Genomic DNA, 15,718 nt, shown 5'->3' on the forward strand with positions numbered 1-15,718 from the left:
AACTCAGACCTGCCCCAGCCTTGCCTTTCCCTGCGTGCCTTGCAGCGCAGCCTCTCGGTGTTTTTCCTCCGCTGCCCTCCACCTCGTCCGGGAATCCCAGATACTTCAACCTGATGTATGGCTCTTTTCGTTTCTTAGTTAAGAAGTTAAGACACGGGAGCTAGTAAAATATTTTTTCAATAGGGATGCGCTTTTTTCGCTGTTTTTTTTCTTTTAATAAGCTGTTTAAGCAGACCTTGTACTTCACTTTGGACATGATTCTGCCGGGGAAGAGTTTTAATCAGGCGGCTTCCCCAGTAAAGTTTGTATGTTTACTTGGAAGTATCCTTCCTTTGGATGTTTCATTGGTCTGTAATCCAGGCCTGTGTGACTTTTATGAAGTAATCTGATCTTCCAGGCTGGGAAACTAAGAGAGTAGTTGACTTTCAGCTTTTTGAGGTTCATATGAAGAGGCTTTCATATTAGCATTCATCAGTAAACACGGTTACAGAGTATCCAATATATGCAAGTCACTGCACTCTACTAAGTAGATTTGGAAATGTTGAGACTGGGGTCTTAGAGTCTTATTAGGAAAACAACTTTCTGCCTTACACAAACGAAAAGTTAAATACAACTGCCAGAAAAAAATCGCAACATACATAATTGGTGGTTAGATTAATGGAACAACTAATATATGCTCCAGGAATTCAGGGAGGGAGTTATCATTTTGTATTGAGTCTTCCCCTTCTCAGAGGAGTTTGGACTGGATCGTAGAGGAATGCAATTTGGAAAAGTGAACTCAACAGTATGGAGGATAGCATGGTGGAGGACAAAAGATGTTCCGGGGGACAGTTTGACTGAAGGTGGTGTGTATTGCAGGTCTGAAAAATAGGGATTATGAGAGGAGTGGAAGGAAAGGGCAGGGACCCAAAGTCAAAAGGGAATGGCTATGATGATGGAGTGAGAGATAGAGGTGTGGGTCTGTTACTTAAAGTTATGCTTACCAACAGAGGCGTGAAAAAATGTAATTATAAATATATTAGAAGAGCAGAAGTAAATGAACTGATGTTCATCATAGCAGTAAGTCAGAAGATACAGCCAAAATTAATAAATGTAAAAATAGTGTAGAAGTATATTCTCAGAGTTTGGGTTAGTGTAGAAGCATATTCTTAGGAGTTTGGGTTGTTACTGTTAGAAATCAAGTTAGGAATTAGAAGGAAGTTCGGAATTCCTTGACTTTCTAGGTGGGAAAGGGTAAATGAAGTAGAGAATGCTGTGACCAAAAGCGTATGTAATTTTCTGAAGAGTGATTTTAAATCAGATTGTATTTCTTGAGTACAAGAGTAGTTTGAAATCAGATTGTATTTCTTGTAATCTTGAATATTAGCCCAAGGACTGTGAAATTTGCTTCGCTAAATAAGGGAGAGTTGTGGCTGGTTTTATTGAGCTGCCATGGGAGGGTACTATGAAGGCAACTTAGTGGATTGAAGAGGGCTGGAGACAGAAGTTAGGGAGAGTCGGCAGTGGACAGACAGGTAAGGGCCCAAGCCAGGCTTGGGGTCAGCGGGAGGGGGAAAGCGCAAGGGGAGGAGATGTTGGGAAGGAAAAATGACCAGATTTGGTGATTAATTAGAAATCAGTGCTAGGAAGAAGCATGCAAATATGACTAAAGTATCAGTTAACTCCTTTGAAACCAAACCTGTTAGGAACTGAATGCAAATATCTTCTCTAAATATCATCATAATTTATGGCATCCGTGTGATAGTATCTGAGAATGGGCAGCAGGAAGCCCTGAAGAGCCATGTTCTAGGGCGGCAAAACTATTTGTAGATAAGACATTGCTGTCATGTTTTCTTGTAACTTCTTAGAAGGGAAGTATTGAGCTATAGCTTAAAGAACTTTAGTGTGCTCCGGCCAGGTGCGGTGACTCACATCTGTAATCCCAGCACTTTGAGGGGCTGAGGTGGGCGGATCACCTGAGGTCAGGAGATGGAGACCATCCTGGCCAACATGGTGAAACCCTGTCTCTACTAAAAACACAAAAATTAGCTGGGCGTGGTGGCGCACGCCTGTGGTCCCAGCCACTTGGGAGGCTGAGGCAGGAGAATCGCTTGAACCCAGGAGGCAGAGGTTGCAGTGAGCCAAGATCGCGCCACTGCACTCCAGCCTGGTGACAGAGCGAGACTCCATCTCAAAAAAAAAAAAAAAAAAAAAGAACTTTAGTGTTCTCCATAGTCAATTCAAAATGTTTTACTTTCTGAATATATTAGTTGTCTATTGCTATGTAACAAATTACCAATACCTCAGGGCTTAAGACAACAAACAACAAAAACAGCAAGCCTATGTTGACTATATGGACTCCCACAGTTTCTAAGGATGAGAATCTGGGAGCGGCTTTACTAGGTGGTTTTGGCTTTCTCATTGTCTGAAAGAACCTGCTTCCAGCTCACCAACTCACCAGCTCACCAACCACCAACTCATGTGGTTGTGGCAGGCCTCAGTGCTCTGCCGGCTATTGGCCGGGGCCTCCTTCACCCCATGAACTTCTCCAGCTTCTCCATAGGCAGCCTGAGTTGCTCATGCTATGGCAGCTGGCCACTCCCAGAGTGATCAAGAGAGAGGGAAAGCCCAAGGTAGAAACTGCAGTCTTTTATAACCTCATCTCGGAAGTGAGGTACCATTACTTCTGCCATCTCCTGTTGGTCACACAGACTACCCTTGCTGACACAGAAGGGACTGCACAAGGTGTGAATGCCAGGAGGCGGGGTGCTGTCTTGCAAGCTGGGTACCACCCTGAGGCAAGGACGCTTTCTGAATTCCATGGTTCAGGAAGCACAGCTAAGGAAATAATAACTAATTAGTGTATATTTTTTAAACTTTATGAGATTTCTTTTGATATACATTGATGAGAAAGAAAAAAAACAATGTCAGCACTAAACATAATCTAGTACAAAATAAGTAATTTATACTACTCAGGTTTTTCCTTTTGTGGATATCCAGTTGACTTGTTTTACTTTCATTTTATTTTATTTTATTCATTTTAGAGATGGAGTCTCGCTCTAACACCCAGGCTGGAGCGCAGTGGTGCAGTCTAGGCTCACTACAACCTCTGCTTCCTGGGTTCAAGTGATTCTCCCACTTCAGCCTCCCGAGTAGTTGGGACTACAGGCATGCGCCACCACACTGGGCTAATCTTTTGTATTTTTAGCAGAAACGGGGTTTCACCATGTTGACCACCAGGCTGGTCTCGAACTCCTGACCTCAAGTAATCCACCTGCTTCGGCCTCCTAAAGTGCTGGGATTACAGTGGGCGTGAGCCATCACGCCCAGCCCAGTTGACTGTTTAGTGATGTACCAAGGTTTAGGGAAAAGCCTGAAATTTCTGCTTAGGTTGATGCTTTTAACAAATCCTGATTATTGACTGTTACGTGGAGTCTCTCTGCTTGGCCCTGGTTGTTTCTTGTTTTGTGCACTTCTCATCTGTTTGTGGCATTTCTGATGGAAAATGTCTTATTTAGATTCTGTCCTGTACGTTTTTGATTGACTTAAATTTCTGTGACTTTAACAGATAAAAATCTGGATAATGCCGCAGAAGCAGCTGAACAGTTTAAATTAATCCAAGCAGCATATGATGTGTTGAGTGACCCTCAGGAAAGAGCATGGTGAGCATCACACTGTCCTTCCCATCCTAGTTTATGATGTTGGGAGCAGTTATCAATATAGGTGGTTGTTTTTTCAAATTTAGTACATTAAATGGTTTTTGGTGTGTTCTGAAACATCTGTCACCTAGTCATCACATAAAATCTAACGTTTGGGTCAGAAGGAAGCTTGGAAATGATTGCTCCAATTATCTGATATCATAGGGGGTGAAACAGAAAGTTTGGTGATATTATATAGTTTTAATTTTGATACTTTAGGTGACTTCTCATTAAATACCCTTTGGTGTATGATAGATTTACTGATATCAGACAGGAAGAAGGTTTTCGTTTTTTGTTTTTTTTTGAGACGTAGTTTTGCTCTGTCACCCAGGCTGGAGTGCAGTGGCGCAATCTCAGCTCACTGCAACCTCCGCCTCCCAGGTTCAAGCGATTCTCCTGCTTCAGCCTCCTGAGTAGCTGGGACTACAGGTGTGTGCCACCACACACCTGTATTTTTTTTTTTTTTTAGTAGAGACGGGGTTTCACCATGTTGGCCAGGCTGGTCTCAAACTCCTGACCTCAAGCAATCCACCTGCCTTGACTTCCCAAAGTGCTAGGATTACAAGTATGAGCCACTGTGCCCAACCAATACAGTGTTTTAATACAAGAATGGTAATCCTCAAAACTACTTTATATGAAGAAATTGAATTAAGCTTCTGCATCTGTGACAGATATTACTAATGATGGTCTGATCATTTAAAATAATTTCCAGATGAAAATTACTATGTTGAAGTTCTGAGTTTTCAGATTCTCAATTAACTTTTTGCTACAAGGAAATAGGTTTCAAGCTTTGACATAACTGTGCAAGATCCTGCTCTTACAAAGAGCTACTGTGCAAGTCATCTTTCTGTTAAACAGTGTACAACCAGGTGGTTGTCAAGAAAGAAAGGCTGCAAAGAAAATTCTTACAAAATTGTGTTTCATAAGAAACTCAGAGAGAGGATCCTGAACATTTCTCTACTCAAGGAATTTGGAGATCTGGTCTTAGAATTGCTTTTGCCTTCTTCCCAGAACTTTGAAATTCTTTCCTGACTTCCTTTTGCCTACTCTCTTCTCAAGATCTTGGGTTGTTTTCTGATCCTTGGGATTCCTTTGTCTTTTTAGTCAAAGCTCTTGCCTAGTAACTCTCTTTTTACCTGGAAGCAGTACCGTGTAGTGGCTAGGAGCTGGTCTTCCCAATGTAGGAGACCTGCTTCTGAATTCTGACTTTGCTGGTTACTGGTTTTATTATTATGGATGACAAATTATGTAATATCACTGAGCTTCCATTTCCTTTTATATCAGATGGAGATAATAACTGCCTTTACAGAGTTAATATGAGAAGCAATTGTATGTGTGTGAAGCTCCTAGATTAAGTTGACATAAATTTAGGAAGATTCTTATTCCAGTGCATCTTGGTAAATTTCCAAATCACAGATGTGTAATGATTCTGTGGGCCAGATTTCCTATGTCCTGTTTTATCTTTCTTTCCTGTGGAAGTACAGGACTCAGAGACAGTCATGGAAATTCCTTGGCTTTTTAAATTCCCCTGTTCATGTGGGCTAGCATTGTATAATGTATCAGAAGTTGCAGGCCTAGTTATAATTAACAGTTCTGTGAAAGATTATGAACTCTTTTCATGTTAATATTTCATTAAAAATTTTTGGTTATGGATTGGACATATCCACAACCAAAAATGTACAGTAATAATATTCAAAAGGAGCAAGAAATCCTTTTGAATTCTTACTTATTCAGCCTTCACAGTGATGCTAATTTTTGTTTTTCAGGTATGATAATCATAGAGAGGCCCTACTTAAAGGTGGGCTTGATGGCGAATATCAAGATGACAGCTTAGATTTGCTACACTATTTCACCGTTACCTGTTATTCTGGTTATGGAGATGATGAAAAGGTAAGATAAATGAACTCACCCTTAATTTCTCATCAAGTACTTCATTAAGACTCACATACAAAGAGAATTCTTAAAACTATTCTGTAATAGAAAGTGAAGCAGTATTCATTTTGAAAACTGAAGATGCATTGCCTTCATGTTTAAACTGTCAGTGTATAAAAACCTCTAGTTGAAATCTAAATGTATTGCAGGGACTGAACTTTGTCCCAAAATTCTTCAACATTAAAATTTTTCATTTTGTATTTTAAAATCTTTTTCTGTGATTAGGCTGCAAAAGTATTAAGAATTTGTTTTTGTTACTGTTTCTTAGGGATTTTACACGGTGTATCGTAATGTTTTTGAAATGATTGCCAAGGAAGAACTAGAATCTGTGTTAGAGGAAGAGGTTGATGATTTCCCAACTTTTGGAGACTCCCAGAGTGACTATGATACGGTAAAATAAAAATGCATTGTTCTATAATTAGTATTTATCACTGTGTCATTTTTAAATTTTATTTTATTTTTTGAGATGGTCTCACTCTGTCACCCAGGCTGCAGTGCAGTGGTATGATCATATCTCACAGCAGCCTCAAACTCCTGGGCTTAAGCAATCCTCCTACCTCAGCCTCCTGAGTAGCTGGGAACACAAGTATGCGCCATGACATCTAGCTAATTTGTCAATTGTTTTGTAGAGATGGGGTCTTGCTAAGTTTCCCAGGCTGATCTTGAACTCCTGGCCTCCCTCCTTGGCCTCCCAAAAGATTGGGATTACAGGCATGAGCCACAGCTCCCAGCTTCTCATTTCCTTGTTTTAAAACAATTGGTTCTAGTTCTCGGACCTATCCCATGACCTCTCTTTGTCTCTCTTCCTTTCTGAAGTAGCTTTTCGATCTCTTGCAACCTTCCCCCTTTACTTTTCCCTTTTTATTTTTTATTTTATTTGTTTATTTTTTTTGAAATGGCATTTCACTTCTGTTGCTCAGGCTGGAGTGCATTGGCACCACCTCAGCTCACTGCAACCTCAGCCTCCCGGGTTCAAGCAATTCTCCTGCCTCAGCCTCCCAAGTAGCTGGGATTACAGGCTCCCACCACCATGCTCAGCTAATTTTTGTATTTTTAGTAGAGACAGGATTTCGTCATGTTGGCCAGGCTGGTTTCAAACTCCTGACCTCAGGTGATCCACCCACCTCAGCCTTCCAAAGTGCTGGGATTACAGGCGTGAGCCACCATGCCTACTTTTCCCTTTTAATTTACTAATTGTTTACTGATTATTTACTAATCACCATGGTCCCATCTAGTGATTAGTAAGGCTATTTTTATTTTCTCATTAAGTTTATTTTGAAGAGTGATTTTTTCTGGAAAGCCTTAAAAGTACTGTCTTCTCCAGAGATTAATAGAAGTGTTATATACATGAAAAAAGAAAGGTAAAAGATGTTTCGCATCAGTAATATTTACTGCTTTTCTAAAAAAAAATTTTAAAGCGCAGAAGTTAATCTGTTTTCTTTGTCGCTAGGTAGTCCATCCTTTCTACGCTTATTGGCAGAGTTTCTGCACTCAAAAGAATTTTGCATGGAAGGAAGAATATGATACACGACAAGCTTCAAACCGCTGGGTAAAACGAGCCATGGAAAAAGAAAACAAAAAGATTCGGGACAAAGCAAGGAAAGAGAAGAATGAGCTTGTCCGTCAGCTGGTAGCTTTCATTCGTAAAAGAGATAAAAGAGTGCAGGCGCATCGAAAACTTGTGGAAGAACAGAATGCAGAGAAGGCGAGGAAAGCCGAAGAGATGAGGCGGCAGCAGAAGCTAAAGCAGGCCAAGTGCGTAGTGTGCGTGGGGCGCTCTTCTCAGTATCGGTGGGGGTCAGAGGCAGCACCAGAGGTACCTTACGTGTTCATGTTGGGTTCAGTCATCAGCCTGGCTTCATCCTGCTTTTTCTTCTTTTTTAAATTGTGGCATTGGATAGTGTTTTTTCATCTACTGTGTAAAAATTATTATTATTTTTGGGACAGTGTCATTCTGTCACCCAGGCTGGAGTGCAATGGTGCGATCTCGGCTCACTGCAACCTCCGCCTCCAGGTTCAAGTGATTCTCCTGTCTCAGCCTCCCAAGTAGCTGGGATTGCAGGTGTAATATGCCACCATGCCCAGCTAATTTTTGTATTTTTAGTAGTGACGAGGTTTCACTCTGTTGGCCAGTCTGGTCTCGTACTCCTGGCCTCAAGTGATCTGCCCGCCTCAGCCTCCCAAAGTGCTGGAATTACAGGCATGAGCCACAGTGCCTGGCCTAAAATTTTTATTTGAATTGGATATTTTCCTTCAGAGACCCTTTACATTTGAGAGATCCTTTACATTTGAGAGATCCTTTAGACTTTTGTAAAATTTAATAATTTTAATTAATAACTAGCATTAATTGAATTCTTCCTCTGTGCAAGGCCACGTTCTAAGTGCCTTCCTCACAGCAATGCTGTGAAGTACTTATCCTCCTTGTTCTTCTGAGGAAACAAGGCTGACAGGCCTGAGATCACAGAGCCAGTAAATGGTAGAGTCAGGAATTGAACCTGAGAATTCTGACTCCAGACTTTCCTGCTTTAGCCACCGTGCAGTACTGCCTTTTGGTCAGTGTACTCTGGGATACTCAGTTCATTTTAGTTCCTCTAAAGTTTTGTTATTAAAAAGTTACTGTTAAAGCATTGTGTCCAGAGCATTATAGCATACTTTTAAAAATTATTCACTTCTTAAGAATTCTACTCATCCCACCCTCATCTTTTGAAAATTAACACTTTACCTACATGACTTAAAATCATCTGAAGACTTTTAATAAGTTGCTGAGTTTCATGTTTCAAAACCTGTTATCTACTACTGGAGCAATTAAAATTAACCATACAACAGGTAACAGGTTTAAGTGACTTTGCCTTGGTTTTAACTAAGCACAGGTTTTAAGTTTGTAAGCGTGGATAGGTTGGGAGCAAGCTCTCTAGTTGGAATGGATTTTAAACCTAAGTAGTAAGTGAAAACCATGCAGAGGCGTGCTTGTCGCTGTGAGACGGTGCTGTATGTGTCTAGACTGGTGGAGCAGTACAGAGAACAGAGCTGGATGACTATGGCCAATTTGGAGAAAGAGCTCCAGGAGATGGAGGCACGGTACGAGAAGGAGTTTGGAGATGGATCGGATGAAAATGAAATGGAAGAACATGAACTTAAAGATGAGGAGGATGGTAATATTATTTTTATTTTATTTATCTTTTTTGTTTTTTAAGTGAAGCTGGAAATCTCCTTGCTTAGTTGACATCTCCCAGTTTTTAAATGTGGCAAATAATTAAAAATAATGTTGTATGGGCCAAAGGTAGTCGGCTGAGCTAGTCTAATTCAAGTAATTTGATTAACAAATTCTTTTCTGACCATGTCCTAAACAGTGTGTACTTCTAGCTGCATAATATGACAAATGGACATGTTTACAAGTGTGACTATTAAAGAAAATTCAATTAAGTGATAGGTCAAGTTTTAATAGTAACTATTTCTAGAAAAGCTGATATTGCATGAGAATCTATGTGTTGCGTATAAATTCTTCCTCTCCCTTGTGACTTTATAGAAGGGCTCCTCTTGGTGTGCCAAAATGTTGTTTTTTTTGCCGCTATCATTAGAGCACAGGTATTTGACTACCTTAAAAGGCAAGGATTAGGCATTTTTGAGAATAGCTGTATATCTGATTTTCCCCACTGTCTCTATAAAATTGACCCAGTTTTACCTTATCTACAAATGTGATTTTTCAGATTCGTAGCCCAAATAATAAAATGATAAACTTTTATTTATTCAAAATGACTAGGAAGTGAAGCGTTTTATTAATGTATCAGAAGTAATACTTTTGAAAGTACTTTGAAAATTATAAAGCACTCTATAAATGTGAGGTGGCCTAATTTCTATCGAGTTTTACAATTTATAAAGTCCTTTCACGTACAAGCTCTCACTGGATCCTCACACAATCCCCCTTACATGGAGGTTTTGCTCATGGAATCGTCTCTATTTTGCCATTGTGGAAACTAGGACTCTGAGAAGCTATGAGATGTGCCTGAGAATGTATGACCATTTTTAGATCCAGAGTTTTTGCTTCAAATCCAGTATTGTTAACTATTCAATTAATTAAAATTTCACATACATGATATATTGAAAGTCTACAATACCATAATGGAAAATTAACACCATATATTAAACATTAACACTAGATAGGGTATATTTTGATCATTTATGATTTCAGTGAGACAGTCCTTCAAAATCATGCTGACATCACTTATAAATAACCAACATGTAGAATATGGAAGATAACTTGAGATATTTATTGGTCCTATAATAAATCCCAAATGACAGTTTACATGTTTGTTTCTTCAAAAATAGAATACGGATTTGTGAAAATAATTTCAGTTGAGCTTTTTAGTCAGTTGGTTTTTGTGGACTATACTGATAGTAATTATTCAGTTGTAATAAAGCCAAAAGCTTATAAAAAAAAGTTATAATGTTAAACTTTACATGTAATATGTTAACTTATGGCCTATCCGTCTTATAGTGATGGAATGTTATAAACTAAGTTTATTAAGTATTTAAGAGTAAGTCACAGTTGTAAATGTATTTGGACCAAATCTTGCTCAAGAGGTAAACTAAGAAAAGACGTTTGTTGAAAAACTGCTTCGTGGTAGAACTATGAAAGTGGGATTTAATTTTTTAAACTTAGCTGACATCCAAGACTTTAAGGATGTTTTATATCTTCTTCTAAGTAGACTTAGGAAAAGAACTTGACAGGTAAGTTGCTTTATTTGGAGCCTTTCCTTATAGTACAGTGCTGCTTTTAAAAAGCCAACTCAAGTCCTTAGCATAATTTTTTTAAGGTAAAGAAATAAAAAAATTTAATTTCTAATTTGTTAGCGTATTTTAGATTTGTGCTCTGATCAAAGAGGGTTCTTACTGTAGGCTTCCCTCTCATAGGTAAAGACAGTGATGAGGCCGAGGACGCTGAGCTCTATGATGACCTTTACTGCCCAGCATGTGACAAATCGTTCAAGACAGAAAAGGCGTAAGTTTATTTATTTAATTTAATTTAATTTTGAGACAGGGTCTCACTCTGTCACCAAGGCAGGAGTGCAGTGGCACAGTCATGACTCACCACAGCCTCGACCTGTTGAACTCAGATGATCCTCCCATGTCAGCCTCCCGAGTGGCTAGGGCTACAGGAACCTGCCATCATGGCCAGCTGAAAAACTGCAGTTACTTTTGCACCAACCTAAATATTTTCTTTGGAGATGGGGTTTTGCCATGTTGTCCAGGTTGGTCTTGAACTCCTGGGTTCAAGTGTTCCACCTGCCTCAGCCTTTCAAAGTGCTAGGATTGCAAGCGTGAGCCACTGCATCCAGTTAAAAGGAGTAAATTTAGTATCTTTGAACTTGTGTTTTCTTTTTTTTTTTTTTTTTGAGACAGAGTCTCACTCTGTTGCCCCGGCTGGAGTGCAATGGCACGATCTCAGCTCACTGCAACCTCCACCTCCTGGATTCAAGCGATTCTCCTGCCTCAAGTTCCCGAGTAGCTGGGACTACAGATGCAGGTCACCGCGCCCGGCTAATTTTTGTGTTTTTAGTAGAGACAGGGTCTCACCATGTTGGTCAGGCTGGTCTCAAACTCCTGGCCTCAGGTGATCCACCCACCTCAGCCTCCCAAAGTGTTGGGATTACAGGTGTGAGCCCCAGTGCCCGGCCCTTGTGTTTTTTTTTTGAGGTGAAGTGTAACACTTTGAAAGTTCTAAAAACAATGTGCTTGTAGCAGTTGATAACTAGCCCCACATACTGTCTCGGGGGATTCCTTTCCAGTAGGGTAGGAAGAGGTATTTGTACCTGCCATTAAACCTGTTGAATTGATTGTCACTCATCCCAGTATTCCTATATAAGAGCTGCTTTTAAAACACATGCACTGTCTCCAGAAACATTGCTTGTTTTGGCAAAGAAGACATAGTCACATGGGCAAAAAGTCTAGACCGTGTCTAATCATCTCCCTCCATCATTGGTATCAGACTCACTTCCCACCATCATTGTCCCATGCAGGCTGATGCTGCCAATATAGGGGCTTTAAACTTGTCTGGCCCAGAGTATCTTTGCTGAAGTGGAAGAACTTTATCTTAGGGGAACAATGATGAAGAAAGAAGTGTTAAAACGGATACCATTATTATAAAGGAGGGAGGAAACAACACGGGAGAAAATGGGAGTAGAATCAGCAAGGGAAAAAAAGCAAAATGGGCAATCAGAGAGAAAGGAGGCCAAAGGATGAGAATGGGGCTGTGAGAGTCATAAGTGGTATTACCATATGACCTCAGGGAGAAATGACAGAGTACTAAGGGAAGTGGAAAGAGGCAGAAAAATTAGAAACAAGCAAGAAAAAGGTCAACAATGAAGGAGATTAAAATTTTTTTTTATTTGGAAATAATGACACACTTAAAGGTAAATTGCAAGAAGAGAATATAGTGTGTCTGATTGACCTGTTACTAACGTTTTGCACAATTTGTATGTCCTCTTTCTCTCTACACACTCAACACACACACAGTTTTTTTCTGAATAATTTGAAAGTAACTTACATATATAGTGTTCCTTTACCTCTAAATACTTCACTATATCTTAAGAATAAGGTTATTCTCGCTGGGCGCAGTGGCTCACGCCTGTAATCCCAGCACTTTGGGAGGTCGAGGTGGACAGATCACCTGAGGTTGGGAGTTTGAGACCAGCCTGACCAACATGGAGAAACCCCGTCTCTACTAAAACTACAAAATTAGCTGGGCGTGGTGATGCATGCCTGTAATCCCAGCTACTCAGGAGGCTGAGGCAGGAGAATCGCTTGAACCCAGGAGGCAGAGGTTGTGGTGAGCCAAGATCGTGCCATTGCACTCCAGCCTGGGCAATAAGAGCAAAACTCCGTCTCAAAATAAAAAAAAAGAGTAAGGTTATTCTCTTATGTAACCATGCTACAGTGACCAAATAAAAGAAATTATTAACATTGATATGGTATTTTTATCTAATTTACTACCTGCATTCCAATTTTGCCAATCGTTTATTAATATAGAATTTTTCTCCAATACAGAATGCAGTCTAAGAACATAATCTGGAACAGCTTGTCTTGTCTTTTATGCTGTTTACATTTTAGAAGTATACTGTTTTCACTTTTTTCATAGAATTCTTCTCATTTTGTCTTTGTGCATTTCCTCATGATTAGATTCAGGTTATGTAGCCCCAGGTGGGACGCCGCACAAGCGTGTTGTGCTCTCAGGGATTCATAGCTGGAGACACGTAAAGTCCTTCTACCCCTCATTTGTCGTGATAATTTTCATCACCCAATCAAGGTGTCATCTAATTTTACTACTATACTACTAATTTTACTAGAGTTAGTATTTTTTCCCTTGCAACAGGTTTTCCCTTGTAGCATGTTTAATCTGTGAGGAGACTCTTTAAAACTATGCAGATATCTTGCTTCGCATAAAAGTTTTCCTCATAGCTGTAGCATCTGTTGATGGTTTTAGCTTGCGTCAGTCTTTTTTATGATGGTTGCAGAATGATGCTTTTCCAGTGCCAGTGCCCTCTCCAGTTTTTATCAGTTAGCACTTGGCCTTCTGCTGTAAACAGGAGCCTTCCCTTTTATCCATTTATCCATTATCAGTTTGAATTTATTTCTTTTTTTTCAGTGTTTTATAATTCATTACTGACCTTTTCATGCTCAAATTTTTCCAGAATTGGTTAGTGAGCATTCCTTCAAACCACCCTTGTGTCCTTTTGACATGTGCTTATAACTTTTTTGGAAGACTTACTTTCAGACACAGGATCTTCCATTATCTCCAGGGCAGCTTGGTCTCAAGGAGAATTTTAGTAGGAAAGAAAAACAGCAACTAAAACTATAATACCAAAAGCCTGAACAGATGAGATGAAGTAGATAGTTGACAAAGTTTCCTGCTTTTTAGTTGATACAACTCTTGTAGCTTATGTTGTCAACCCTGTTTTGTTGAATGCTTTTTAGTTGCCTGTAGGTGTGCTGAGACAGACATTGCCAGCAGGGTTTTGAATACAGGGATAGAGATGTGTCTGAATGTACATTACGGTGGTGAGAGTGAGAAAGGAGACCTCTCCTGAGAAGGTGAAAAGCAGCTGTTGAAAAAGCAAGAGGCAGTAAACTGCTCTTGTATTTCAAGCCTTCCCACCACCATTTCTCTAGTCCAGGGGGCTCTTCCTTTTAACATTAAAATGTATGTCTTCTAATTTCCCAGTGATCCCTCCAAGTCTGTGGGATGGCCTGGAATGTAAAAACACTTAGCAAATACTTAGTGATTAAAAGAAAACAATGGCGGAAGCTTTAAGAATTGAAAAATCAAAATAATAAGTAGAGAATTTGTCCAAACCTCCCCCTGCCGACATTCCCCCATCCCCAGAAAGGAAGAAAATATATGTAGATAAAAGGACAGAGAAAGACAGGGAAAGCTGTGGTACGGAAAGAAAGAGTGTGGCCACGAGCTTCCAGTATGCTCACTGCCAAGGAATCCTGACACGTTCTGTTTCTCTGTATGAAATCATGAACAAATAAAAAAAAAGAAAAAAAGTAAATAAATAGAATCATAAACGTTTTGCTTAGTGGGAAAAAAGCAAATTTTATCTTGGTTGCAGTTATCCAGCAACATTATCTGGACACATGAACTAATTTTAGCGCAGCTGCTCACGTCAGATTGCTCTTTCAGCATGAAGAATCACGAGAAGTCAAAGAAGCATCGGGAAATGGTGGCCTTGCTAAAACAACAGCTGGAGGAGGAAGAAGAAAATTTTTCAAGACCTCAAATTGATGAAAATCCATTAGATGACAATTCTGAGGAAGAAATGGAAGATGCACCAAAACAAAAGTACTTCTAAATATTAAATGTCACTAGAAATACTTATCACATTCAGAGATTGCATTAAAAGGTTTTTTTTTGAGATGGAGAATCACTCTGTCGCCCAGGCTGGGGTGCAATGGCGCAGTCTCAGCTCACTGCAACCTCCAACTTGTGGGTTCAAGTGATTCTCCTCCCTCAGCCTCCCAAGTAGCTGGGACTACAGGCACACACCACCACGCCCAGCTAATTTTTGTGTTTTTAGTTGAGACAGGGTTTCACCATGTTGGCCAGGCTGGTCTTGAACTCCTGATCTCAGGTAATTCACCTGCCTCAGCCTCCCAGAGTGCTGGGGTTACAGGCGTGAGCCACTGTGCCTGGCCTTAAAGGCTGTTTTATCCCAAGGAAGTTATTCTAACTAGAAAATATCGTCTCCATATTTTCTAGTTAATGGAACTTTATAGTGTTGAAGTGGATACAAACGTCAACTATAATATTTATAGAACATATTATCACTATATTAAAAGCAGTTTTTATACCTGGCAGTTGATATGCTAATTACTATCCATTGAACTACAGCCTTTTGTTATTCTCTAAAATGACAATGTGAATACTTTATTTTCCTTTTAATGCTTTAAGATATTAAATATTTTTAATCTTTTACTTCTGTTTTACTACTTTATCACTAGTGTTTCAACTTTTTTTTTTTCCACTTACTCTTCACAGAGTCAAGTATTTGACATTTCGATTTATATTTGCTCTTAGGCTTTCTAAAAAACAGAAGAAAAAGAAACAGAAACCAGCACAGGTATGTTAGAAAGGTTTTGTTAACATTAAATGCCAACGATAAAGTTGCAGTACTCTTATTTATTCATTGTAGTCTGTGTTAAGGAGAGAGACTTATACGCCATAATTTTATGTTGATTGTAAGATTGATTAAAAAGGAATTAGAAATATTTTCCTTTTTTAGTGCTTCCCCCCGTTGTATGTATGTAATAACAAACTTAATTATGACTGCCAGTGTGTTTAACAAGTATGCACGTAGAATTCCCCTGGTATGAATTAGCTGAATTTTCAGTATTTTAAAAATCTGAATACATCTCACAAAAGGCTTTTAAGTCAAGACAACAATTAAAATCTTGAAATAGGAAAATCTGGGATTGGTCATTTTTTTATCTCAGTTTATTCTGCCAACAACATAAACATTGCAAAAGGAACATTTGGTTAGAAACTTGTAATGATTGTGAGTCTTGAAAAAATGTTTCTATTTTTCTGAAGTTTAAGTAATTTAAATATT

General features: G+C 39.3%; 1 protein-coding gene across 6 annotated transcripts in view; it reads left to right on the top strand.

The window, feature by feature from the left end:
- The window catches only part of DNAJC21 (DnaJ heat shock protein family (Hsp40) member C21), a 28,925-nt gene that overhangs the window by 848 nt on the left and 12,359 nt on the right, over nucleotides 1–15,718 (top strand). For 3 of the 6 annotated variants that reach the window (XM_055367696.2, XM_055367697.2, XM_055367695.2), the window contains exons 2-9: nucleotides 3,548–3,641; nucleotides 5,444–5,567; nucleotides 5,878–6,000; nucleotides 7,060–7,364; nucleotides 8,610–8,761; nucleotides 10,521–10,608; nucleotides 14,293–14,451; nucleotides 15,148–15,229. In XM_055367696.2, the coding sequence (XP_055223671.2) occupies nucleotides 3,548–3,641; nucleotides 5,444–5,567; nucleotides 5,878–6,000; nucleotides 7,060–7,364; nucleotides 8,610–8,761; nucleotides 10,521–10,608; nucleotides 14,293–14,451; nucleotides 15,148–15,229 (1,127 nt within the window). The remainder of the gene's footprint in view (nucleotides 1–3,547; nucleotides 3,642–5,443; nucleotides 5,568–5,877; nucleotides 6,001–7,059; nucleotides 7,365–8,609; nucleotides 8,762–10,520; nucleotides 10,609–14,292; nucleotides 14,452–15,147; nucleotides 15,230–15,718) is intronic. The other 3 variants (XM_004058973.4, XM_055367698.2, XM_004058972.4) reach the window with 1 other exon arrangement.

Source organism: Gorilla gorilla, chromosome 19 (assembly GCF_029281585.2).
Source record: "Gorilla gorilla gorilla isolate KB3781 chromosome 19, NHGRI_mGorGor1-v2.1_pri, whole genome shotgun sequence".
Lineage (NCBI taxonomy): Eukaryota > Metazoa > Chordata > Mammalia > Primates > Hominidae > Gorilla > Gorilla gorilla.